Raw genomic sequence first — 25,758 nt, 5'->3', positions numbered from 1 at the left:
TTTATGTTAGACGGAAGACTGTTCCAAAGTCTGGGGGCAGCAACAGAAAATATGTTATTTTTACGTATAATAATGTATTAGTTTCAGAGGACGTTTTCTGCAGGATGAGTATGAGTGAGGATAGTATTTACTTTTGTGGCCTACCTAATTTCAGAGCATTGCTTTGTCTGCGCTTCCACGTAAGTGAATGAAAGGTCACAGCTACTACTGAACCGCTGTATTTCAATCAGTGCATCCGCTGAATTTGAGCCTTGAGGTTGTAGGTCTTTATCTTCCTCAGATCTGAGTGCACCCCATTTTACCATTAGAACCCCAAAGGATGTTGTGCACATGCGCGTTCTGCAATCTACCGGAGCGCGAGAGGTAGCGAAGGGAGTCCTAATGGCGGAGACTGTACGGTCGCCTTTTGACTACCGGGAACCACCGACCCTCGACAGCGACGGGGATGGGAGCAAACCGCCGCCGCCGAGGGGGTGAGTGAGCACGGCCTGCCTCCGGTTTGTCGCCGCGCGGGGTTTGTTTTCACCGGGGATTTGTGAGCAAAATGCAAGAGCCCCGAGACGCACGCGCCGCGAGCGTGCACGTCTGTTTTAGTTAAACGTTAGGAGCCTTTATTCCGCGTGCATGATTTCATCGTTATATTGCAGAAAAGGGAGCAGGAAAGGAGTGTTTTGTTTCTTTTTTGGGTTGCAGCTGCTGTATCCTGTGAGGCTGCGTCTTCTCCTACCCGCCTCAGCTCGCGGTTAATCGCCAGCCTTATTTTTTGTGTTTTGACGGGACAGAAGTCTCAACGTTAGCTGCTGAAAGCTAACTGGCTAGCCGAGGTTTAGCATTAATGTTAGCCTGCAGGAATCATCAGTACGTAACTAGCTGGCCAATAATCTGCTCCCTTGTTGATACTCCCTGTCATGTCAGATTTCTTAAGACTAACGTTACAGATTCCGGGACATAATATCCAACGAACAAGCTATGCTAGTGTTATTATGCTCTCAACACTGCTTGGCTGCTCAGCTGGTGCAGATCATGGCTTTGAGTAAACAAAGTTGCTGACCATGACCAAAATTGTATCCGAAAACAGTTGACTGACTCCAGGCTCAGTGAGTTAGGGACTCTTTGTGGTGCTAATTAGACCTCTTATAAATGCATTTATACTGTCTGACGTGATTGGATTAAGGGGTGGGGCCATGTCCAGTATTTAGAAAAGAAATCATGATAACCGACATAGTTAAAGTAAGTTCTCCACAACAGCTGCCTGTTTACAGTAAACTGGTTTTTCTCAATCATGGTCCTCAAATCAGGGACTAGGGATCTACACCACGATTGGCAGGCAAACCTGCTGCAGGGACGGTAGACCATGTGGTACTAAAATATAGTTATGAGGTAGAGCCATAGACAGAAACTGTATTGTGTAATTTATCACAATATAACAAGGAATAATTGTTGTTTCTTGCTTTTTAAATGTGAGAATTTTTAAGCTGTTATATGTTTTATATGTTTGAGTTCTGGGCTGTTAAATTAAAAGGTCTCAATTGGCTCTTCGAAATTGGCACTTTTTATAGCTTTTTCTGAAATTTTATTGGCTAATTCATTAACACTAAGGCAAAATGGAAAGCTCAAATGTAGTTGGTCCTTTATATGATTTTCAAGGCCTGCTTTTCTTCTGCCAAACTGTGTATACTTAAACCAGCAATATATGCAGGATTTTTCTTTGTTTGTCAAATCAAAGACATTTAAACATTTCTGTGGAAGAACAACAAATACACTATTGTCACCACTGCTGCCACCTTCGCTAGTTAAGTACTTCATAGCATTATTGTTGTTGTGGATGAGTCACCCACCTAAGAGAAATGTTATGTGAACAGATTCAAGTGTTTGCCATATGTTTCACATGCTCTGCTCATTTCAGCTGCCCTCCAGTTGAATACTTGCAGTTATGAAGTCTTGATCACTGCTTTGTCTGAATGCATCATTATGCTAAGTGAAGCCCTGGATTTGTTTTCACAGCCGCGTGTGTGGGAGAAAAAGGAAGGGGACACCTGTGAAGGTGTGTGACCGAGCGTATGTAACAGAAGATGAGGAGGAGGAGAGCATGTCGGAGCACAGCTACAGCCCCGGTATATATAGAAACACAGACACACACGTTTTGACACCTGTTGTTTGTGTTTTTATCCACTCTGGTGCTTATGGAAAACAAATGTACCATGTTGTATGTATCAGTGTATTGTATTAAGGAGAGCCGCCTTTCATCTTTCAAACATAAGGCCTGTGCTTGGTGATTAAGCAGTTAAGATGTGCTGGATTTAAACAGTCTACTCTGTCCCAGGTGATAGTCAGTATCCAGAGGGTGCAGAAGACCGCCTCCCTCCACCCGGCAGTCCCTACTACCTGCCTGATCCCACTCAGCTCTGGTAAGGAGGACCCTCACCGTGGTGATTCTTTTTGTAAGTTAGGGATCCATATTGCTAATGTCAGTTTATGTGTTCCAGTGTGCCAGAGTTGGGGGAGGAGGGAGCAAGTGGAGTTCGGGGACCTGTGCTCTTCCATCCGCCGCCGAACTGCCGGATTCGAGAAGTCCACTGTGGGACCCAGGTGCGGTTGGTTGTCATAGCAATCCGCGACATCGCCAAAGGGGAGGAGATCACAGTCGACTACAGCTTGACTGACTGGGGAGAGAATGCAATGGTGAGCTATTAACTGAATAAAGTGGACAAGGATTGTGTAGAGAAGAGCAAGAGTAGTCACCCTACCCGGATTCAGACCCGGGTCTATAGGGTACCAAACATGCAACTTGACCGCAATGGCAAAGAGCCAGGCTCGTTGGTATGGCAGTCGAAGCGCATTCTCAACCGTAGCGATGGTACACCTTCACATATTGCTTTAAGTCTTGTGATGTTCTGTATTTTTCTTATTGTCAGCAAATCCCATGAAAAGACCAAAACCCAGTGTTTACCCTAAATTTGCTGTAGGTATTAAATTTGCCGATGGTGCAAGTAAGGCTTGTGAGAAAATTGTCACGCACAATGGCCTACCGTAAAATGTCAAATTAGCATGTATTTGCTTGATTAACTTAATATGATTAACTTACTATTAGACCATACAGACTGCGCCAGTAATATAAGTTTGATGTTATGTTTACGTTAGCTGCTGTAGTTGACGTCTGGCCGTCATATTTCATTATCGACAGTCATGTTTGCAAGATGGGAAGTTGTGAATTAAATGGATAAAAAAATTAATAATTTGTTATTAACTACTACAGGTTATAATAACTTTCCAAAGTGTCTCTTTTCACAGCATTGCATGAGTTCACGTTCACAAAGGGACACGATCTGTTCACTAAAAACATGAGCATGTTCAATGATTGGTGCTATTTGAAGACATTTATGCACCAGATGGACATACTGCATGTCTGCGCAGTCAGACCTATGTGTCAGACTTTTGGATTTTATTTGCATTAGACTGCGACTGGTTTGTATTTCCACCCACGTAGTTGTTGTATGTGGATGTGTAAACAGCCTCTATGTTCCCTGATTCGGAATATGCAAAGTCATTCACCTGTGGGGAAAATAAAACCGCCTATATAGTCATTGTCATTTTAATGAACGAGGCAACATGGTGGTTTGTTTTAATTTGAAATCTGTCTAACCAGGAGGAAGAGGCCGGCCCCCACCCACTGTCCCTCTCCGTCTCTGATTACCTTACCCCATCCTGGTCATTGTCACCCTCATCCTCCCCACTCACCCACTCCGAGCCCAGTGACTCAGACCGAGAGGAGGACGAAGAAGAGGAAGATGACGACGACGACGACGATGATGAAGAAGAGGAAATGGAGGAGATAAGGGGTCGAATGCTCCGCCGCCGCAAGAAACGTAAGCTGCCCGCGGTGGTCAGTACAAAAAAGAAGAGCTCGCCCACCTCATCCAGGGGACCTGGGCGCCCCTGCTCATCCTTTTCCCGCCCGGCATCTGTGGCAACCCCGGCCAGATCCCAGTCCCAGACCCAGGTCAGCGCCCTGGCATCCCCGACCACAAACATCAACAACAACATTAACATAAACATTGGCAGCTCGAGTGGTGGCACGGTGAGCCGGCGGCAGCACTGCCCGTACTGTGGCCGCCACTATCGCTCTCTAGCACGCCACTTGGAGAAGCACCACGCCAGCCAGCCAGAGGTCAGAACAGCCATGGAGCTGGCACACCTGCACACGCACAGCTCTTCAAATGGCAGCGCCTCACATCCTCACCCTTCATCGTCCTCCACCTCCGCTCCTCACAGTCATTCCTTTGCTGTCCCTCAGCCCTCGGCCTCAAACCCTGCTCCACCCTCTCTGTTTGCCAGGGAGAGGGACCCTCCAGCTACACGCTCGAGCACAGGCGGCGTCTCGTTCTCCCTCTCGCTTTCACCGCCTTCTTTGGCTCAGCCCGCAGCCACCAAGAAGGGGCCTAGCTTACCAGTGCCCACCACAAAACGTCCCGCACCCCCGATGGTGTCACGAGTAAAGAGTCCGTCACCGCCTCCCCCAACTACTCCCAAAAGGGGTCGGAGGATGAAGAGAGAAAAGCATGAAGAGCAGCAAAAAGTGGAGGTGGAGAGCTCGAGAAGTCGCGAGGAGCTGGTTCCTCCTCCTACTCCAGAGCCAGACATAGATCCAGATGAAGATCTGGACCTGAGTGGAGAAGCAGAAGATGACGCACCAGAGGAGAAGAATGGAGAGATTGCTAGGTGGGATTAGATTATTGTCTTTATGTTTGCACTGTTGTCTCTGAAACACTTTTTGTAGTCTTATTACCAGTTAGATCATTATTGATGATGTTTCAGGTCGTGCTTTGTTTAGGGCTGAACGATTAATCATTTTCAAATAGAAATTGCAATTTGAAAGAACGCGATTAGCTAATCGTGAAGACGGCGATTTTCACTTTACAACAAAAAACGAAACTAGAGGAAAATGTGGGTTAAAAGCTGAACCGACACAGGCAGTGGCTATGCCGCGGTTTTGTCCGGCGTCAACTCACACTGAGGTGTTCCAGCTGCGGAGCGTTTAGCCTACACGTTGCATTTTGTGTGCTTCCAACTACGGATAACAGCTCTCTGTGAACCCGTTCTGATCTCTGCAGGCTAACGTTACATATCCACATAGAGCATTTCAGAATAAGAGCCTGTCTGATTTTGCTGACTTGTTCAGATTTGCTCAGTTGTCGTTGATTTTTGTGCTTCTGCTATGGTTAAGTAGCTACATAGTTAAATTGTATCTCTCTTTTTGTTTGTTGTTGTTGTTGTTTGTTTTAACTGTGTTTATTGTTGATGTACGATCAGGAGTCTGCAACAGATGTTTTATTTTGAAAATCTACCGGATTCTCTCTGCTGTTCTGTGTCTGACTTCCTGCCTGGTTCATCTTCTCTGTGCTGCTTGATGTGGTTTCTGTCAAAAATAGACTGGCAGTGAATATTGAACTTTAACTAAACATCAATAAAAAAAATTGCAAATCGAACCGTAATCGCAATATCTGGCAGAAAAATTGCAATTAGATTTTCCCCCCAAATCGTTCAGCCCTAACTTTGTTAATTTAGCTGTTATATTTAAGGCATTTAATTCTCTCTCTCTCTTTTTCTCTCTCGTTTTCAACACACAAACAGACATCACATGTCTCCGCTGCTGTCTTCCCTCTCCTGTTTGGTTGTCTACCTCCGCCGCCAGCAGCACGCCTCTTTCCTTTCTTTAACCCGTTCTCCTCACTCTGCCGAGGCTTGGCGCCTGCTATGCCATTCTAGCCTCTCCCTGCTCATCCTCTACAACCGCCACCGGGAATGTGAGGTGGCCAAGCTCATGATCCAGGACTACCGCAACCGCATAACTCCACAGGCCAGCTCCAATAACAGCTCCCCCTCTGGCATGGAAGCCCTCCTGTCCCCCTTCGAGCGCCAGGTCCTCTGTACCCTCCCGCGGGCAGGTGTTTTGGGCAAGCGTGGTCGCATCCAGCCTCTTATTTTCCCGCCACACTGTGAGTCCTGTTTGGACCTACTCCTTCAAACCAGCCCCAATGTTGGTGTGGACCCAGAGAGCCCGTATGTCTTCTCCCGGCCCTACCACTCTCCTGCCACACCACTGCGGGGCACAGACCTTCTGAGAAACCTGGCACGAGCCAGCGGGGCAAAGAACGCCGGAGCACTGACAGCAACGCGTGTGCGGCGGCAGGTAGCAATACTTACCCAACTGCTACTTTTAGAGGAGGGCGATGGCCAGGGTGGAGCTACCAAACGGCTGGAGGACTTCCTGGAACGAGAGTACCACGTTACCCAGAACTGCTCCACTATCATTCGGGATCCAGCACTTATGGGTCGTGTTGGTCGCGTTGTTCTTTATGGAGAGAGGGAGGGCGTGCTTTTCCGAGGGATGAGCCTGCAGCATATCTGCCTCGAGTTGGATGGTAAGGAGCAGCATCATGCATTTTCTGTCTATTTATTGGCCCAGAGCAGTGATTTACTGGAGTCTGGTTGTCACTGCGAAGTTTCCAGGTAAACAGCAAAGACTCCAAGAAGTCACTGAGCCCCACCAAGTAATAGTAAAACCCATTGGATTTTGTAAAGATTAAACAAACAAGATATAAGGTGTAGTGAGCTATTTCCAGTATTTATGCTAAGCTAACTAGCTGCTGGCTGTAGCTGCATATTTTGCATACATGAGAGTAGCATTAGTCTTCTCATCTAACTCTCAGCAAGAAAGCCAAAAGGTGTCTTTCTCAAAACACAGAACTATTCCTTTTAAAGGCCTTAGGGAGGTTGAAGCACAACATTTTACAGCCAGATTCATTCAAGAGACATATTTGCTATACTAATGCAACAGTTAATCCCTTTTCTTAAATTATTATGTGTGTTAGTCATATATGTTTGGTTATCTACCCTTTTTTTTTTTTTTTTCTCTGGTATACAGTAATGTCTGGCAACTCAGCAGACTCCTTTTCAGAAGATTCAGAGGCAGAGGAAGAAAAGGAGGACGTTAAGGAGAAAGCTGAGGTGATGGTGAAGAAGAAAGGACCGGGGCGACCGCCACGGAAGAAGAGAGTGGCCATTCCTTCTCCAGTCAGCCCATCGATAGCCACTGTTCATAAGAGGAGATGTATTCCACCAAAATCGGGTAATCTGTCCATCAGTGTATGACTTCCCAAGTTCAGTCACATCCTTATAAATTTGATCCTTTGCATTCTGTTTGTTTACATCATGTTAACGCCTCCCCCTCTGCCTCACAGGGAAGCGTGGTGTGCTGAAGCGTCCCTGGTCCGAGGCAGAGCGTGTAGCAGTAGAGACTCACCTAAATAGAAACCTCCTGGAGTTGCGAGTCCCTGCGAAAGCGGACTGTGAGCGCTGCCTGGAACTCTGCCCTCTGCTGGTGAGCAACCAGCGAGACTGGAGGGCCATCAAGTTTTATGTCCACAACCGCATCCAGCTGCTGAAGAAGCAGGGGAGGAGGGAAAGTGCTGCCTCTGTCTGCTAGGGCAAAACAGACACAGCAGAGGACACGTACCATAATGTATAAACCACCAGCAATCACATTGAAGAGAAAATGTCTTGGTCATGGTAGGGTGCAGCTTCTATTTTTTCTTTCTTTTCTTTTTTTCTTTCATGGGAGCGGTACCTGACGTTGGGTGCATCCCCAGTTTCATCACCCCGGTCATAAGTGAGTAGTGTAATAAACTGACTAAGCTAAGAAAACAGATGGGTTGCTCCATTTAAGGATCGTTCACACTCAGTGTTCAGGATGCCCACTGTCTGTTTTGCAGATGCATTTAAGTGGTTGGGCGATGTACTCAAAAGTGTGAATGGGAGTTCAGACAGAGTGAATGCTTCTTTTTTCTTACATTATTTTTCATGTCATCATTACTGGAGAGCAGTAGGAGATATGGGAGAGAGAAGGTGACATGCAACAAATGTCCCTCGAGTGATACCAGTCCAGGAGGTTGCAGTATGCGCTTCAGACTACAAGGACATGTCACAGCAAATGCTCCTTGGTCTGGTGTTCACTTCCACTGAAGGCTAATGACCAAACATGAATGTGTAAAGCTTTGGAGGAAGAAACGAATGGTTCCTATCTTTAAAAATCAACACAGATGATACACGTCTTCAGGACTGATGCAACTTTGAACTTGTGTAGTTTGTGTTTGTTATTGACTGACATTGTGCCCCCAACCCATGAAGCCCAACTGACAAGTGTATTAAAATGTATTCTTGGACGTTTTGGACCATGATGCACCGGTGAAGTGGTTCTTGCGTACCCCTTATTCTATGATCATAGTCAGACTATTATGTATCAAGGCACGCCTACTTGAATTTATTACGTATCAGAATTTTTAAAAAAGAAAATTATTTCAGAATCAACATGTGGACTTATTCATAATGTAAATACTTCTTAATCTATGAAAAGTATACAATAGTGATTACAAAGTTAGTATTGTGTTATGGTGTATATACTGTAAATACTACCTGTACTTATTAAAGTGTATGACATTTTGCTGTGTTTTCTTAAACTGGACTGTAATGTGAGTTTTACATTGTGGATGCAGAGTGAGACAAAGAAATAGAAATGACAAATAAATATGGGATCCCATATATGATTGAGTTTATTTAAAAAAGAAACTGCTATCCACTAAAAGCACATTCATTTATAGTATGATTTTACATTTGATCAACTTTCATTGAAAAGACATTTGTAAACTATAAAAAATATGACATCGTGTACAACAAAATATAGAAGGTCAACGACATCAACTTGTAGCTTGAAAGTAAAGCTGCCTCATTCCAGATGTCAAGCCACAAGCACAACTGTAACCAGCAGTGTAGGGCCACAGCTGGGTTATCGTTCCCTTTTGTATGTCAGTTTCTAAATAGCTGATAAAGTAAATATGTCAGCCAATTCCCAACTTGACACTTCAATCAGCTGAACAAAGAGGAAAGAGGAAAACCTGTGACTGCGGGATGCAGCTGGTAGAAGGTCATAATCATCAAGTGTATTAAAATAAGACCAATATCTTGAGGTATTGTTCCACTGAGAACTTTGTACCATACGCTGAACCATGAGATGGTTTTTCACGAGGCCAGGAATTAAATTAGTAAGAGGGTCTGTCATTTTGTTGTCCTACTCTGGTTGTAACCTGCTGTATCTTGAAAAAGGCCACCTAGAGTCCCTTATGCAAGACCAATAAGATTATAGATTGCACAAACCAGCTTTTTTGAAATGTGCACCCTTTGGAACCTAAATGAGCTCTGTGATATTTCTATTTGATAAGTCTTTGTGATTGACAGCAGCGCTTTATAAATGTAAAAGTGTTTTTAAAAACTGATTTAAATCCCCAAAACAACAATCACAATTTAAGCTATTTCAAAGGCAGCAACTGAGCACAAACAATGATAAATTCATAAGATAAACAAATTCTAATTAGTCTCTAAATAAAATGAGTATACGTGTCAGTGCACTTTTACTTATAGTGTATAAAGTACTGTCGAAAAGAATATGGTTTCACAATTAACACAGTTTCAATAAACCTTACAGATGGTGGACACAACAGAAACACGTTGCTATAGAAAACGAAATGTAGATCAATCAGTTGCATACAAGGCATAACTATGTTTATATTTGAGAAGATGCGAAGTCTGAAAAACCATACTGACATGCAGTTTGCCAAAGACAGGAGGCCTGCATTATCAATTAGTACCAGTGTTCATGTACAGAAGCAAACAGGAAAGCAACAGAGACATCACAGTATATGGTATGCGTATTAAGCACTAGGCTATCATGCCCACAACACTACACTACTACTACACTAGTAGTTTTGGAAAACTACGCCTTTGTTTTTTTGCTGAGGTAAACGAGAAGAAGGACACCATAGCTGTTTCACCATTTCTAGTCTTTGTCCTAAGCTAAGCTAACTGGCTGCCGGATGGAGCTAAGTATTTCGCACACAGATTTCTCATCTGACTCTTGGCAAGAAAGCAAGTAAGTGTATTTCCAAAAATGTACAACTACTCGTTTAATGGTATGTTTACCTTACATCCCAAACTCACATTTAACAACAGAGCTAAGTTGTCAGTTAGCAGCTTCAACAAACTAGTTACTGTCCCAAGGTTGTATGTCTCTGCCAACCATTCAAGTTGCAGTTTACATCCCTGTCTGTCAAGACTCATATAATATATTGTATGTAGTGAATACTTTTGAACTGAAAAAATTCAAAAAGTACATTTTTTTGGCTTAACGATCGTTAGCACTATAGTAACAATATGTATGATTCTAGTCAACACACGTTGTTGAACTGATTAACGAAGGATTATTATAGATGTTGCCCACACAGGACCACATTGATTACTATGTAGAGGGAATTTAGAGAGTACAGCTACACAAAATGTGGTGCTTTTGTTTCCTCCATTTTTAGATGTGAAGCCTCTCTATGGGCAGTTGGTGAAACTCACTCACAAGAGCATGATTAGCTTCAATATGTTGTTTGCGGTCATGTGATTCTGATGACGCTCGAAATTCACATTTGAGGCAGGAAATGAAAGGCAAAATGAAGGAGATGGAGGAAAGCCATTGTTTACTCACTGTGTCGCCCCAGTCGACGTGTGTGAAATCTGAAATCACCAATTTCATTCTTAAATTATGACCAAAACTCTATTTTGAGGTCACAATGACCTTTGAGCTTTCAGTCAAAACCAACTGTGTGACCAACTGTGAAATATGGTCACAATCTCCCCTTCTGTTTCTGAGTTATGGTATGTTTTTCCAGGACATTATGACGTCACAGTGAAGTTGACCTTCGACCTTTTGGCTAAAAAATGTCATCACTTCCTCTATATGAAATTGTGTCATAAATACTGCATTAATTCTTATGGCCAAAGACATGTTTTGTGAGATCACAGTGACCATGGACCACCAAATTCTTATCAGTTAGTCTTTGAGTCCAAGTGAACGTTTGTGCCCAATTTCAACAAATTCCCTCAAGGCAATATCTTGTCCCAATTGAGGGACAAGATATTGCGTTCACGAAAATGAGACGGAAACCCCCAAAACACAATCACTATGTGCTTCACAGAAGTGGTACTGTACATTTAGTTTAACCCTTCTATTATTTTATCTCATGCAGAATTGGTTTTCAGTTTAAGTTAGCGTGTCTATCAAAATTTTAGCTTTAATATGACTTATTTAAAAATGTTGTGTGGTCACCCATTTAAGTCACTCAAAAAATTTCCATGAACTAAATAAAACCATTAAGTCAAAGCAACACGTGGTTCAATTTTGTATCCTCTTTCTCCCTTTCACACAGGATATATTAAACATAAAACACTCAGGATGAGTGTTTTTATCTTGCTTTCTAACAACACTTATTACTGATAAAATAATTATTCAGGCTCTTGTGCTGGTGAATCTATACAGTTACCCGTGTCACTACACTGAGCCTGTTCTGTTCTCTGTATTATCTCCATAGCTGCCTTGTCACCTTTACCAGGATTGAAAAGTGGAAAAACTTCCCTTGTGAACTTAGCTGTTAAACTGCCAATGAGGCTCTTATCTTCCACATTATAAAAGGAAAGCTCTCCACCGTCATAATCCAAATACACACCAACCGTCTGAAGTCTGAAATGGACAGGCAGGAAAACGTTTGGTTCGGTGTTAAACTGAAATCTGTCTGCTCTGTCAGGTGAAGAGGACAGGAACCAGAAACCATTAGATGGAGTTGGAGACATATCAGCGTCCAGAGGGAAGACAGTTGCACTTGTAACTCCTACCCACCACGACTGTTTGAAGACTGTTGAGGGACGCCCCATAGAAACCTCCCAGTAGTGTTGTCCAGAAGAGAAGCCAGGTGTTCCTTTGATAGCTGTGAGACAGGTAACCTTTTGTCCATCAGGAAAATCAGCTCCTCCCAGGTAGGCATCTCTCAGTATATTGTTCTTGATTTTGAGATACTGATTTTCCTTCTTGTCAAGTGTAACATTTACTGTTGAAAAGTTAAACAAATTTTAGAATGAATCAGAAATACAGAAATAAATAATTGTTATTTACCATAAATTCTTACCATAATACTTTCTAGCTGTTGATAGATCTGGTGACAGAATCACTTCTGTAACAGAGAAAAAATATTCTGTACCAATACAATTATCTGTTCCGCAAGCAATGTTTGTGACACAGTCAGTGTTTTGCTTTGACATTTTTAACAACAAAAAAGTTATATCTCACCTTCTAGTAAAGGTTTCTGAAGCTCTGGGGAAACAATAGAAGATAGTTAATCCATGGGTTCTGTTATTTTATCGAGGTACTCCACTGATTCTAAACATGAAGTTCAATGTCCTTTTCATGAGATGTACTATCCATTCTGAGAAATGAAGGGTCCACTGTTTTTTTGCAGTTTGATTCATAGTAGGTGATTTTTAAAATTTGTCTCTCTCAATTCTTTTACAGAAGTGCTAAATACTAAAATCTAATACTTCATCTCTGGAGTGCACCTTTAACATACATATCATGAACTTTCACTGAAATTTTGAGTAAGCGTAATAAAAATATGTGTCTGAAGAGACTCTGTGGTCCTTCTTACCCCCAGCGTGGTCAGTTTCTGATTTGGATTTCTTCCCTGAAACATAGAACATTTTCAGGATTTAGATATGTTTGATTTAATTTTGCCACTGAATTTATTCAGTTCAGCCAAGCACAACAATAAAAACACATCATTGTATCATTGTTTATAATCTAAAAATTCAGTTCCTAAACTATCTATTGGAATTATGAGTGAGTATATTCAAAAAGCTGACCATCTCTAAAAGCACACACATTTATAAAATTATTTTACATTTTAACAACAATCATCGGAAAGACATTTGCAAACAGGGTGAAAATCAATGAATGTCATTCTGTACAACAAAATACTAAAACTCGCACACGGCCTATCAGTTCGTAGCTTGAAAGTTAAGCTATCTCATTCTCTTGTTCCCTTTTAAGTTTTAAGTTATTTTCTCGTACCTTGGCAATTTAAGGAGCTAAGAGGAAAGAGGAAAATCTGTGACTTTGGGAGTTCATCAAAAAATATAGAAAAGAAAGCTGCTAGAAATATATATATAATATAAAAGGTAATACTCACTGAAATTTTGAGCAAGAGTAATAAATAATGTGTCTACAGAAACTCTTTGGTCCTTCTTACCATCAGGGTGGTCATTTCTTGAATTGGCTTTCTTCCCTGAAACATAAAACATTTTCAGGCTTTAGATTTATTTGATGTTTGACTGAATTAAAACACATTATTGTTTCATTGTTTATCTAATAAAGTTGAAATAAAGTTTCTAAAGTATTTATTGGAATTACATATGATATACTGTGGTTATCCACATCTGTTTCAGGATTTTATTCATTTGTTTTATGTAGTTAATTTTTCTCTTTAAAAAAACATATAACAAACATTTGTATAAAATCAAATATTTACTTCTCTTTATGAAGTACAGCACTCCAAGTACAGCTAACACTAACATGGCTAGTGTGAAGGCCACCCATCCAGCTGCAGAGGATCCTGAATAAAAAGCAAGAAATCTTGTATGTTTGTTGGTTTTTAGTGAAAATGCACCTGTTGCACACATGCACTTCATTCTCTTTACCCTGTTCACCAGGTTGAGGAGGGTTTTCCAGGCGCACTCCTGCCTCCTTCATCTCTTCACCAGAGAGGCCCACTGAGCAGTAAACCTCAGAGGAGCTGGCGACAAGAAGCCAGCTGTGGACTGACACAAGACCAGAAGACTCTTTTCTGTAATTCAGGTTTTTTGTGTCCAGAACCTGCTTTTGATCCGACCAGCTCAGGATAGGCTCTGGATACCAGCCTCCAGACTCACAGCTCACATTCATCACGTTATCTTCTTTCCACACAGCTGACAGAAGTGGAGGGGCTCCCCTTTCTAGAAGGAAGATGAAAAACTTTTGATGTAAAGGTGAACAGACACTATCCTTTATTTTTGTGCGTTTTCTCCACTTTCATGATACTCACCAGTCACGATGAGACTGACGCTTTCACTATCATAACCCTGATCACTGCTGACATAACAAACGTAATCTCCTGCATCCTCAAGTGTAGCATTTACCAGCTGCAGGCTCACATCACCTTCCTTCCGTCCGCCAGAGGCTGCATCCTTTAAGCCAAAGGAGACTCTGCCCTTGTACGAAGCTTCCTGAGATGTATCGTCAAACTTTTTTGCCCGATAAAGCATGGCCGGGAAATCAAAGTTGTTGTGACGGTACCAACGAACCTCGAAACCCTCTGCACTTTGCGGTGGATTGAGCCAGCATGGTAATGTGGTTTTGTGGCCGTGGTGTACCGTGACAGGGGACTGGACCAAAACCACAAGGCTACCTGAAACTGTCAAATAGGCAACATACATGTTGTTGAAGTTTATGTTTTTGTAATATATTCTGTAGTAGTAGTAGTATAAGTACTGAGTGAAGATGGGTTTTTACGTGGGCTGCAAGATTTGGAGAAAAAGTCGTATTGCGATTATTGTGGACGATATTGCGATTTGCAATATAATGGAACAAATGTTACTATGAGTCTACTTGCTTGATTAATAATTTACAGCTTTTTCTCAGCTCAAACATAGTTAAACCGAACATAAGAAGAAAAAGTTGGTTCTTTTTTTCCACCAGCCCAAAAATAAATAACAGTGGAGGTTTAAATGAGTGTTTAACATTAAATAAAAAGTATAATGGTCAGTTAATAGTATACTGTTAGTGTTAATTTATCAATTACTGTATTCGTTATAGTTTCATATAATACCACTATTTTACCATTAGTTGATTATTAAATCCAGTTACAGCTGTTTCATTTCTGTGTTGTTGTTTTTTAAATTAAATCTTTGAGCAAGCGAAAGGCTCTACACTGGTCTTTAATTTGGTAATTGGTATGTACTAACTTGTCAATAATCATATTGTTCAACATCCAGGCTGTGATTGGTCGGTTGACGAAAAGGTACTGACAGCACGTTGGCTTTATGAAAAGATGAACATGTTGAACAACAAAAGGCACCGATACAGCTAACGTTAAATGGCCAGCGATCCAAACACAAACCTTTATCTTCTCTTTAACGTTACTCGCACGCTGCTAATAAATCTGGTTTGCATGTGTGGTTTTTAGGGGCGTGCGAGAGCCTGGTTAGGCAAGGATAACGAGCAGACATAGAGAACGCCACTCTTTAATTTGAAAAAAAGAATTAAATCGCAACCTTTTTGCAGTCAGATTAGAATGACGCGATTGTATTCGCCATTAGATTAATCGTGCAGCCCTAGATTACGTTTCTTGATAGCCTAAATCATGTTTTGTTCAAAGAGGACATAAGCTCTCATTCAAATAAGGCTTACTTGACAAATCAAAGCAAAGTTGTTATGTTAAGCACAATTAATTAGCATTAAAAAAAAGTGAATAAATCTGACTAAATTGATCCAAAGGAAAAGATGGGAGAGTCCCAGGCTACTACACGGTGAAATACTATGATCAGGAATATCACACTTATAAAACAGATGTGAGGATGTAGGCAGTAAACAGAGGCTTACCAGGCGCTGCACTACACGATGCACCAAGAGCTACCACAATGTACATAATCAGCGAACCTGCAAAATGGAAGGATTACAGTTATGACTGGCGGCTATTTGCGTTAAACCATCCGTAACGCCATGAAGTACACCTCCTCTCCACACCTTACAATCAGGTTTAAATCAGTACAACGTCAATAACATAATGAAAGCGTGAAAGAGCACCGTAGGCCGAAAATGTCGCGACAACGCGTGCAAATTAAAACCTCGGCTTACCCATTGTACTGCCCTGACTCCAAGAAGAAATAACCTTCATGCTATGAATTTAGTGCGTAAAAGAAAGAAATTAGGTAAATATTTGGAGTTTTCAAGTTTCAATTCAATTTCAAGTTGGGAAAAACTGCAACTGCACCCCACTTGACAGATAGCCTACTTTCACTTTCACTTTATGATAAAATGGCGCAATAAAAAGTGGCTTGCACAAGCAGGCGGCGTGTGCTGCGCCACATTACATTTATTCATTTAGCTGATGCTTTTATTTAAAGCGACTTACAATTGCTATTTATATCAGAGGTCGCACGCCTCTGGAACAAGGAGGGGTTAAGTGTCTTACTCAGGGAAACAATGTGTGTCAAAGTAGGGCTGAATTGCCTGCCTGATTTTGCTGAATTGTTTACATGTAGGCCTAGTCGATTTGGTAAGTTGTCCTTGATATTTGTGCTTCTACCGTGGTTAAGAAGGCTACATAGTTAAATTGTCTCTTTTGTCTGTTTTCTGTGTTTATTGTTGATATAGCCAGCGATCGGGAATCTGCACAAGTCCCTGAAGCGCAGAAGCGGTTCTCCGCTCCGGTCTGCAGAATACATAGCAGGCAGGTAGCAGGTCTATTTTTGCTGTGTCAATCAGCACAGAGCAGATCGAACCAGGCAGGAAGTCATGGTGCGTTCCATTTTACATGGGAAGTCGGAATTTCCGAGTTCCCAGTTGAAACTTTCAACTGAAGTCGGATTTCCGACTCGGGAAGTCGGGAGAACCGCACGACCTTGATCCAAGATGGCTGTCGGGGTATCAACAATTAGTGAAAGCTGTAGTTTATACTATTTATTAGCACTTCTACTACTTGTGACTCATATAAATGTTCGTACACAAAGTGCTGTCCAACAGCTGTCTGTGGACGTGTTGCTACAGTGTTTAGTGTAAGTAAATACCGCACAATGTGTTTTTTTTAATAAACAGTCGTATCAACAGCTAATCTGGCTAGTTGTAAACAAACAGCCGGCCGAGCGAGGTTTTCCCACTTGTTAACTGGAACGCCGTCAACTCGGGTGTGACGTCATTCCCAGCTCCGACCTCCGAGGTAAATGGAACGCAGCATTAGACACAGAACGGCAGAGAATCCGGTCAATTTTCTAAATAAAACACTATGTGGAGCCTCCCGATCATAAAACAACAATAAACACGGTTAAAACGGACACAAAAAGAAATCATTTAACCACGTAGCCTACTTAATAATAGTAGAAGCAGATAATGCAAAACTGCAATGCTGAACTTAAATGTGGCCTACATGAAAATGTTTACCTGACAAAATCAAAACAATTAACTTACCTTACCATCATCCCATTTTCTTTCTTCATGGACACAACCTCTATGCCATTAAGTCTGTATTATATCACTTTATCTGGAAAGGAAATTGGATGACAATGTACTCCATATCTCAAAATCCTTCTGACAGGACAAATGTTCAATATCAAATGATCATTAAATAAATAATCATATGAATAAATAGAAATGAGTAAAGAATATAGAACAAATTAAAAACGAATAAATTGAAAACTAATTCATAATAATAATAATAATAATAATGACAATTAATGGTCTGATGATCTTACTGGGGTACTATTATAGAAAGTTTCATTTGAAAATCGCCATTGAACTTTTATTTAGATACTCATGTGAATAATAATTTGGTTTATATTCCTGAAAATGATGGGTGGACCATCGGGGCGTTCTTTGGGGAGGTCATGTCCCTCCCAATACTGAGAAAATTCCAATCCCATCTCTAGATTAGGGTGTGTGAACTGTAGCTTATAAATATGCACTGATGTACTAAAAAAAATGCAGTGAATAAAATTAGTAATAAAAGAAGAATTTTCAATAAAAATAATTATCATTGTTAGTCGTTATATGGAACATCATGCTCTGGAGATACAGACAAAAACTGGAATGTGAACTAATGAATTTAAATCAAGATAATACATTTTATTCTTAGTACACATCTATGATTTCATACATATTTTTGAGGGCTGGGCACGTTAACACGTTATCGCATTAATTAATTAACGCCGACAATTATTTTATCGCACGTTAATGACCAAGTAAAGTCTGTGCGAGTGAACACATGCACATAAGACGACCGCTCCACCGCTATAATACACTACTTTAGAATTCATTATTCAATTTTGCGCGTAACAATGTAACAAAATTTTAACTCTTGCCCAGCTCTAATATTTTTCATTATAAACATAATAAAAATTTGATTTACTTATAAGTTCATAGCACATTCTTTCCTAAAGAGATATTCTGTCATTTGTTAAAGTACAGCATGAGAGGTCTTCTAATCACAATATTTACACAAACATGCTTTGGGAATCTTATTCCATGGTTGTGTCCTTAGGCTAGACTCATAGACTGTACCACAACCTGGACTGGGTTTATGTGGTTTATAAATCTTCACGTGAGAGCCTCCACCAAGACCAACGAGATACACCAGAATGGATCCGGATGAAATACAATACATGCCTTAAAATGTGTATAGTTATTCTTATTCACCTTATTCTGAAAAATTCTATCAGAAGTTGTCATTTTAACTTTACAGTAGCTGTCTCTGGTATCATAGTTCAGTTTTGTAATCTTTGTGGCATACTTTCATGAATTGACTTGGCTGAAAACTACTCCACTTAATATTGGTATTGATTAGGGTAACATAAATGCAGGGATGTGCAGTGTTAATTTGAGGTGCTAACAGAGCCGCACAACAACCACGAGCCACGGCGGCAACAATGTCCAAAGCACTGCTGTCCTCCAAACGGTCCTGTTGTCCCTTTAACTAATGAACTACAACCAATCAATGACTGACAAAAACAGCAGCTATGAAGGAGCAGATACAACTTTTCCACTGGCTGCAACTTTTTACAGCTTGTCTGGTGTTTGGTGTAAACAGTGATTACTGCAAGGAGGACTTGTGTAGTAATGGTGGAACCTGTGTGACTGGGGCAGGAGTTCCATTCATTTCTCTGGAGAAACCTGCAATGAGGTATCTCGCCTTCACAACAAGGGACAGGTGAATGCCTGCAGCACCACTGCACATGACAAGATGACATGGATAGAAATCCACTTGCAAATAAAGGTGTACTTTACAGGTATTGTGACGCAGGGTGCCAGTTGCATGTGAACAGCAGAGTTCATCAAGGCCTTCAAGGTGGCCTCGAGCCTGGACGAGACAAGAGGAGAGGAAAGATCGTGTATTTGTTGAAAACGTGAACAGCAATGGCACCAAGACTAACCTGTTTGACCCCCCAATCATTGTCCAGTACATCTGCATTGTCCCTGTGGTGTGTCACAAGGCCTGCACGCTGCACGTTGGAGCGGGTGGGCTGTGAGCTCAACGGTTGTTCAAAGCTGATGGGCATGAAGTTCCGGTTGGTGTGTAACCCCCAACCAGATCATGGCATCCAGCACTTTCCACACATGGGGCATCGTTAATTGGAAGATTGGTGGTTCAATCCTCTGGCTCCTCTAGGCTGTGTGTCCTTGGACAAGATACTGAACCCCAAATTGCCCCCAATGCTGTATGAATGGGTGTGAATGGGTGAATGCGCAGTAGTGTAAAAGAGCTTTGAATGGTCGCAAAGACTAGAAAGGTGCGTGCCAGTGTAGACATGAAGCAGGTGGTCTATTCCACAGTTATAGAAGATTTGGCGAAAGAAAAAAGTACTACAGATGATGAACCATATATACATTTTTTTTGCATGGACCAATAGCGAGCTGGGACTGTTACTGATTGTAACACATGTGACGTCCCCAGGACGTCTGGTTGCTGAGTATTCATGTGTGAGTGTTCTGTTGTAGGTGTCAGTAGGCGGGGTCATCATCATCATGTATTGGAGCCACCTGGAACAGCCCCTTAACCACCAGGACCCTGGCACCTATTTCCAGGAAAAACGCCTAAAATAACATACCCAAAATAAATCAGTAATATCTCCTCAACCATTAGGACTAGATGCATAATTCTGGTCTCCTTTGAAAGGTCAGAAGCTATGGAATATAAATCCATTGTACATTAACATATTTATTTTACCATTACAGACTACATGGACCTCCATGTAGTCTGTAATGAGTCTGTAGTCTGAAATACAGAAAAAATATGATATTTTCATCCTCACCTGGTAAAAAAAGCAATATTTTAATGCAATAAACCATCAAAGCCATCATAAGGTGGATTATAATGCTCCTGAATATCTTCTAATACACCTGGAATACAACTGTAACTGTAAATCTGATGTAAATAATAAAGCAAGTAAATCCAGACTTTTAAACAGCGGTTTTACTGCACTTGTAGCTTATTTATAAGTAGCCTAGTTACAAAATGTAACGTTAACGCCACTCTCTCCCGCGAGTCCAAGCATCAGTGACAGTAGCTGCCGGAGTTTTTTTTCTATAAGTTTCACGTCGCTGTGCTCTTTCTGCAGATGCTTCAATAAATGTAGAATTGTTCGCAGTTGAAAGCTTTTTGCTGGTTGCACAGAGTTAAAAATAGACGACAATGTTCTTTGCATCTTAGACTGTGACACAATAATGGCAGTAGGCTAGCTACTTACAGCTGTGGAAATAATGCCTTTCTCCCTCGGTTTCCATTCTTCCTTTAGTTTTTGGCTGTTTCAGCGGACATGAACAACAAAGTCTGGTCCCGCTAAGCTGTCGTGGATTTACGTCAAGGATGGCGCATTTAGTAACGAGCCTTAGTAACTAGTAAGTAGTAATAATATTACCATTTTAGAAAAGTAATTAGTTACACTACTTAGTTAATGGGAAAAGTAATATTATTCTTCCTCTGATGAACAGCAGTGTGCTTGTCTCATCCAGTAGGCTACAAGTCAAATTATTTATTTATATTGGCCTAACTCTTTTTTTAAAGCATCAGGCCTATACTGACATTGGGCTGCCCCAATCACATCTCTTACAGCACCCACTCCCTCCCCCTCTGCTGGAGCTGTTTCTTGTGTTGTGGACCAAAAAAATAATAATTCGCCAAATGCGGGAAAATAACCGATATATAGATATGACCTCCCGCGACCCTGTACGCAGAATAAGCGGTTGACGATGGATGGATGGATGGATAGATATGACCTAAAAAAAATGGGGGGGAATCCCCAGACCTCCCTATGGAATATTTCATCAATTAATAATTCTTAACTGAATTCAGATTAATTAAGTTTAGTTATCATTGAGGTGAAAAGGTGCCATATGCACATTTGAAGAGACTTTAGGCTACTTCAGGCATGCCTGCATGTACAGTATGTAGACTCAGCTGGGATTAAAATAAATGAGAAAAGTTGATCTACAGGAGAAACATATCTGACATCCTTACTGCATTATATTACACTATATTTTTATTTTGAATTGTCACCCAAGACATTTCCTCAATAAATTGGTGCAAAGAAATTCACTAGAATGCAGAAAATTAAGTGTTTAAAGCCCAAACTTTTGAGGGGGAGGACCTCCCAATTTAATATCAGTGTTAATTGTTATCAATAGTAATTATAAATTTCATAATAAATGTAGGCTATATATATAATTTACTGTTGCTTTATTGACGCAGCAATGGGGGGTGGGGGAGTTAAAACATGAAAAATTTCTGTGCTGGGCTAAGCCCCCAATGTCTCAAGAGCCTAGAAAAGCCCCTGGTGGAAACCGCCCCATTGCTCAAGGATGATGCAAGCAGGTGAGTGCAGAGTTTAATAGCTGTTCATTTCATAAATGAGCCACTGTAACCTAAAGGTGGAGGTAAACATTCAGCAGGTAACGCTACCTTTAGAATTGCTTTGTTTACCAAACAGGCTGTGGAAGAACTAGTATCACTGACCCTGTTACTCTTACTGTATGTGACCCATGCTTTATGTAGCATTAAACCATTTGGGTCACATTGGTTTTGCTGTAATGCTTACAAACAATAACCTCACCTGTACCGTCGTGTCCTCTTGTCTGTGTACAGTGTTCACTCTCAAGATGAACACATTGGCACATTGGATAAACAAATCATATTATCATACTGCTGATGTCATTAATACACATTAAGAAACTTTTTATTGCAGTTTTATAGGCAATCTTGGCAGAGTAAACAGACATTTTGGGGACTTAAAGGTCCAGTGTGTTATATTTAGGTGGATGTGTTTTCAGTGGTGTATAAAGTCCATACATAATGAACCGTTATGTTTTTATTATCTTAGAATGAGCCATTTCTATCTACATACACTGCAGGTCCTCTTACATGGACATGGTCATGTTGCACTGCCAGGTTTCTAATCAATAAATTTCAATAGTTCTAAAATCCTGTTATGTTATCCCGTTTAGAGTACTTAGTATGACTACCAAAATCTCTGCCTGACAAATTTCCCTGAACTGAATGAAACCATAAAGTAAAAGCAACACATGGTTACGTTTTTGTATCGTCTCAGACTAGTGGAGCTGGGAATCAAACAACCAACCTTACAGTTAGTGGATGATCGCTCTACCCACTAAGCCACAGCCACCCCATATGTGTTCAGTGCAAGTATATAAGACAAATCCTGAGTGTTTTCATCTTGCTTTCTTACAGCACTTTTATTCAGGCTCTTGTGCTGGTGAATCTATACAGTTACCCGTGTCACTACACTGAGCCTGTTCTGTTCTCTGTATTATCTCCATAGCTGCCTTGTCACCTTTACCAGGATTGAAAAGTGGAAAAACTTCCCTTGTGAACTTAGCTGTTAAACTGCCAATGAGGCTCTTATCTTCCACATTATAAAAGGAAAGCTCTCCACTGTCATAATCCAAATACACACCAACCGACTGAGGTCTGAAATGGTCAGGCAGGAAAACTTTTGGTTCGGTGTTAAATTGAAAGGTGTCTGCTCTGTCAGGTGAAGAGGTCAGGAACCAGATATCATTAGAGGGAGTTGGAGAGAAATCAGCGTCCAGAGGGAAGACAGTTGCACTTGTAACTCCTACCCACCACGACTGTTTGAAGCCTTCATTGGTACCCCCCATAGAAACCTCCCAGTAGTGTTGTCCAGAAGAGAAGCCAGGTGTTCCTTTGATAGCTGTGAGACAGGTAACCTTTTGTCCATCAGGAAAATCTTCACGGTTGGAATCTCTCAGTCTATGATCCTTGATTGTGAGATATGGATTTTCCTTCTTGTCAAGTGCAACATTTACTGTTCTGTAACAGAGAAAAAATGATTCTATGCCAATACAATTATCTGTTCCTACTAAAAATAAAAAAAACGTGTGAACAGCGACAGAGTTACTTCTCACCTTTTGGTAAAAGATTTTGATTCTCTGAGGAAATAACAGAAAATAGTTAATCCATGGGTTCTGTTATTTTATCGATTTTGATTGAAAGTAGGCAATTTTTTAAATTTGTCTCTCACAATTCTTTTACAGAAGTGCTAAATACTAAAGTAAAATACTAAATCTCTGGAGTGCCCCTTTAACATACATATCATGAACTTTCACTGAAATTTTGAGTAAGCATAAAAAATAATGTGTCTGAAGAGACTCTCTGGTTCTTCTTACCTTCAACATGGTCAGTTTCTGATTTGGTTTCCTTCCCTGAAACATAGAACGTTTCCTGGGTTTAGATTTATTTGATGTTTGAATTTAGCCAAACAGATTAATTAAAACACATCATTGTATCATTGTATATAATCTAAAAAGTCAGTTTCTAAACTATTTATTGGAATTATGAGTGAGTTTATACAAAAAGTTGACCGTCTCTAGAAGCACACACATTTATAAAAATATTTTATATTTTATCAACAATCATTGTAAAGACATTTGCAAACAGAATGAAAATCTATGAATGTCATTCTGTACAACAAAATACTAAAGGTCCACTAAACTCGCACACGGCCTATCAGTTTGTAGCTTGAAAGTAAAGCTGCCTCTTTCCAGATGTCAAGTCGCCAAGTAAAACTGTAATCAGTGGTGTAGGGCCAGGGTTAGGTCATTATTCCCTTTTGTAAGTTATTTTCTCATACCTTGGCAATTTAATGAGCTATACATAGAGTAAAGAGGAAAACCTGTGACTTTGGGACTTCATCAAAAAATATAGCAAACAAAGCTGCTAGAAATATGTTGTGACACAAGGTCATAATCAGTCCTTCTTACCATCAGGGTGGTCATTTCCTGAATTGGCTTTCTTCCCTGAAACATAAAACATTTTCAGGCTTTAGATTTATTTGATGTTTGACTTCATTGAATTTATTCAATTTAGCCAGGCAAATTAATTAAAATATCATAATCTAATGAAGCTGTCTGAGTTTCTAAAGTATTTATTTAATTATATGTGATATATTGTGGTTATCTACATCATGTTTTTCTTAAAAAACATTTATATAAAATCAAACATTTACCTCTCTCTTTGAAGTACAGCACTCCAAGTACAGCTAACACTAACATGGCTAGTGTGAAGGCCACCCATCCAGCTGCAGAGGATCCTGAATAAAAAGCAAGAAATCTTGTATGTTTGTTGGTTTTTAGTGAAAATGCACCTGTTGCACACATGCACTTCATTCTCTTTACCCTGTTCACCAGGTTGAGGAGGGTTTTCCAGGCGCACTCCTGCCTCCTTCATCTCTTCACCAGAGAGGCCCACTGAGCAGTAAACCTCAGAGGAGCTGGCGACAAGAAGCCAGCTGTGGACTGACACAAGACCAGAAGACTCTTTTCTGTAATTCAGGTTTTTTGTGTCCAGAACCTGCTTTTGGTCCGACCAGCGCAGGATAGGCTCTGGATACCAGCCTCCAGACTCACAGCTCACATTCATCACGTTATCTTCTTTCCACACAGCTGACAGAAGTGAAGGGGCTCCCCTTTCTAGAAGGAATATGAAAAACTTTTGATGTAAAGGTGAACAGACACTATCCTTGGCAGCGTCTTATTGGCCAAACTCGAGGCTTCAAGATGGCAGTCCACAAACCAACAGGTGATGTCACGATGACTCTGTCCACTTCTTATATGTAGTCTACGTTCCAAGCGCGTAAGATAGCTACAGTGACCGAAACGGGACAAAATAGACCTGGTCAAGAAATTTTCTTGAGATAGATATATTAAGAATTTATATTAGTTTAATTATTCAGTAAACCCATAAGATATTGCGAATATTATTGTTAATTGTTCATCAAAGAACAGCAACATTAAAAAATGAAGGTGTCTCATACTCCTGTACTACATTATTTTACTGTACTGTAATCATGCACTTTGTTACTTCCGTAACTTGGGAGGGTTGGCTCATCTGGACTAACATGCCCAAGTTAATGAAGAACATCTCAGAACTATCACATCCAGTGCAAGTATGACCACTGACAGATAACAGGAAAATGCAAGCCTCACTGTTTCTGCACCACAGTCAATTATAAACCACATAATGCATGACGTTTACAAAGGCGTTGTTAGGTGCGAATCAAGGTTCCTCTCCACACAGTCTTGTTATCATAACGCTGTTAGCAGTAAAGTGTTTTCCACCAGGGCAGTAATGTGAAGTTTAGCTGGCTGATCTGAATTTCCATGCTGTACCATTTTATTGCCAATAATATTATAATAATAATATAATAATATTGCCTTGTCTCACGAACGTAACAAGCACATTTCTGTCCATGTAGCAAACACATGATACAGCGCTGGAGAATAACATTAACATTCACTTTTCTTCTTACTTAATAAGCCAGATGACTACTCAGAGACTGTATATTAGTATTATGATTTCCTCTTCTTCTTCTTCGTACACATTCAACGGAGTGATGAGCATCTGCACTGCCGAAAGCAGAAGAAGAACAAGGACTTAGTGACAAAACGCGCTCTGAGCACTGTTTGTCCGTTTTCGGCTACTGTTGAAACATGGCGATGTAACATGGTGACTTCCATGGAATGGGGACTCACGGTTATGTAGACAGAAATGGCTC

General features: G+C 40.8%; 2 protein-coding genes and 1 long non-coding RNA gene across 13 annotated transcripts; 2 read left to right on the top strand and 1 right to left on the bottom strand.

Moving 5' to 3' along the window:
* The first annotated feature begins 264 nt into the window (after window positions 1-264).
* LOC123980081 lies at window positions 265-8,598 on the top strand. Of its 5 annotated transcripts, none has more exons than XM_046064285.1 (8): window positions 265-473; window positions 2,005-2,114; window positions 2,324-2,408; window positions 2,487-2,682; window positions 3,647-4,719; window positions 5,632-6,422; window positions 6,926-7,129; window positions 7,242-8,598. In XM_046064285.1, exons 1-8 carry the CDS (start codon window positions 331-333, stop codon window positions 7,484-7,486), a joined length of 2,847 nt encoding a protein of 948 aa, XP_045920241.1. In that variant the 5' UTR covers window positions 265-330; the 3' UTR covers window positions 7,487-8,598. The 5 variants fall into 5 exon arrangements, with proteins under 5 accessions (XP_045920241.1, XP_045920242.1, XP_045920244.1 ...); XM_046064286.1 differs by lacking the exon at window positions 265-473 and adding an exon at window positions 601-858; XM_046064288.1 differs by lacking the exon at window positions 265-473 and adding an exon at window positions 880-1,097.
* On the bottom strand, window positions 8,587-24,761 carry LOC123980083 (butyrophilin subfamily 2 member A2-like). Of its 7 annotated transcripts, XM_046064292.1 has the most exons (11): window positions 15,815-15,952; window positions 15,560-15,616; window positions 14,004-14,372; window positions 13,621-13,914; window positions 13,452-13,535; window positions 13,113-13,208; window positions 12,573-12,608; window positions 12,218-12,241; window positions 12,057-12,101; window positions 11,362-11,978; window positions 8,587-11,228 (listed from the first exon to the last, which is right to left on the bottom strand). In XM_046064292.1, exons 1-10 carry the CDS (start codon window positions 15,852-15,854, stop codon window positions 11,380-11,382), a joined length of 1,644 nt encoding a protein of 547 aa, XP_045920248.1. In that variant the 5' UTR covers window positions 15,855-15,952; the 3' UTR covers window positions 8,587-11,228; window positions 11,362-11,379. The 7 variants fall into 7 exon arrangements, with proteins under 7 accessions (XP_045920248.1, XP_045920252.1, XP_045920253.1 ...); XM_046064296.1 differs by lacking the exons at window positions 13,452-13,535; window positions 13,621-13,914; window positions 14,004-14,372; window positions 15,560-15,616; window positions 15,815-15,952 and adding exons at window positions 23,111-23,134; window positions 23,372-23,407; window positions 23,966-24,001; window positions 24,211-24,294; window positions 24,380-24,761 and having other exon boundaries at window positions 8,587-11,978; window positions 13,173-13,208; XM_046064297.1 differs by lacking the exons at window positions 13,452-13,535; window positions 13,621-13,914; window positions 14,004-14,372; window positions 15,560-15,616; window positions 15,815-15,952 and adding exons at window positions 23,111-23,134; window positions 23,372-23,407; window positions 23,966-24,001; window positions 24,211-24,294; window positions 24,389-24,761 and having other exon boundaries at window positions 8,587-11,978; window positions 13,173-13,208.
* Window positions 9,659-14,598, top strand: LOC123980084. The gene is made up of 3 exons (XR_006827368.1): window positions 9,659-9,982; window positions 11,679-11,907; window positions 13,633-14,598. It is a non-coding gene; the product is annotated as an uncharacterized LOC123980084 (long non-coding RNA).
* Window positions 24,762-25,758: the final 997 nt, after the last annotated feature.

This window comes from Micropterus dolomieu, linkage group LG12, assembly GCF_021292245.1.
Source record: "Micropterus dolomieu isolate WLL.071019.BEF.003 ecotype Adirondacks linkage group LG12, ASM2129224v1, whole genome shotgun sequence".
In the NCBI taxonomy this organism is placed as follows: domain Eukaryota; kingdom Metazoa; phylum Chordata; class Actinopteri; order Centrarchiformes; family Centrarchidae; genus Micropterus; species Micropterus dolomieu.
Note: the sequence above shows the minus strand (reverse complement) of the source record. Positions and strands in the feature narration are given on the sequence as shown.

Excerpts from the sequence above, each read along its gene's own strand:
- LOC123980081 (XM_046064285.1), top strand. The coding sequence starts at position 331 with ATGCGCGTTCTGCAATCTACCGGAGCGCGAGAGGTAGCGAAGGGAGTC. Across the intron at positions 2,409-2,486 it reads CCTGATCCCACTCAGCTCTG|TGTGCCAGAGTTGGGGGAGG; the intron begins GTAAGGAGGACC and ends TATGTGTTCCAG. Across the intron at positions 4,720-5,631 it reads AAGAATGGAGAGATTGCTAG|ACATCACATGTCTCCGCTGC; the intron begins GTGGGATTAGAT and ends ACACACAAACAG.
- LOC123980083 (XM_046064290.1), bottom strand. The coding sequence starts at position 15,854 with ATGAAGGTTATTTCTTCTTGGAGTCAGGGCAGTACAATGG. Across the intron at positions 13,915-14,003 it reads CGTCAGTCTCATCGTGACTG|AAAGGGGAGCCCCTCCACTT; the intron begins GTGAGTATCATG and ends TCTTCCTTCTAG. Across the intron at positions 13,209-13,451 it reads GCTGTACTTCATAAAGAGAA|GGAAGAAAGCCAATTCAAGA; the intron begins GTAAATATTTGA and ends TTTATGTTTCAG.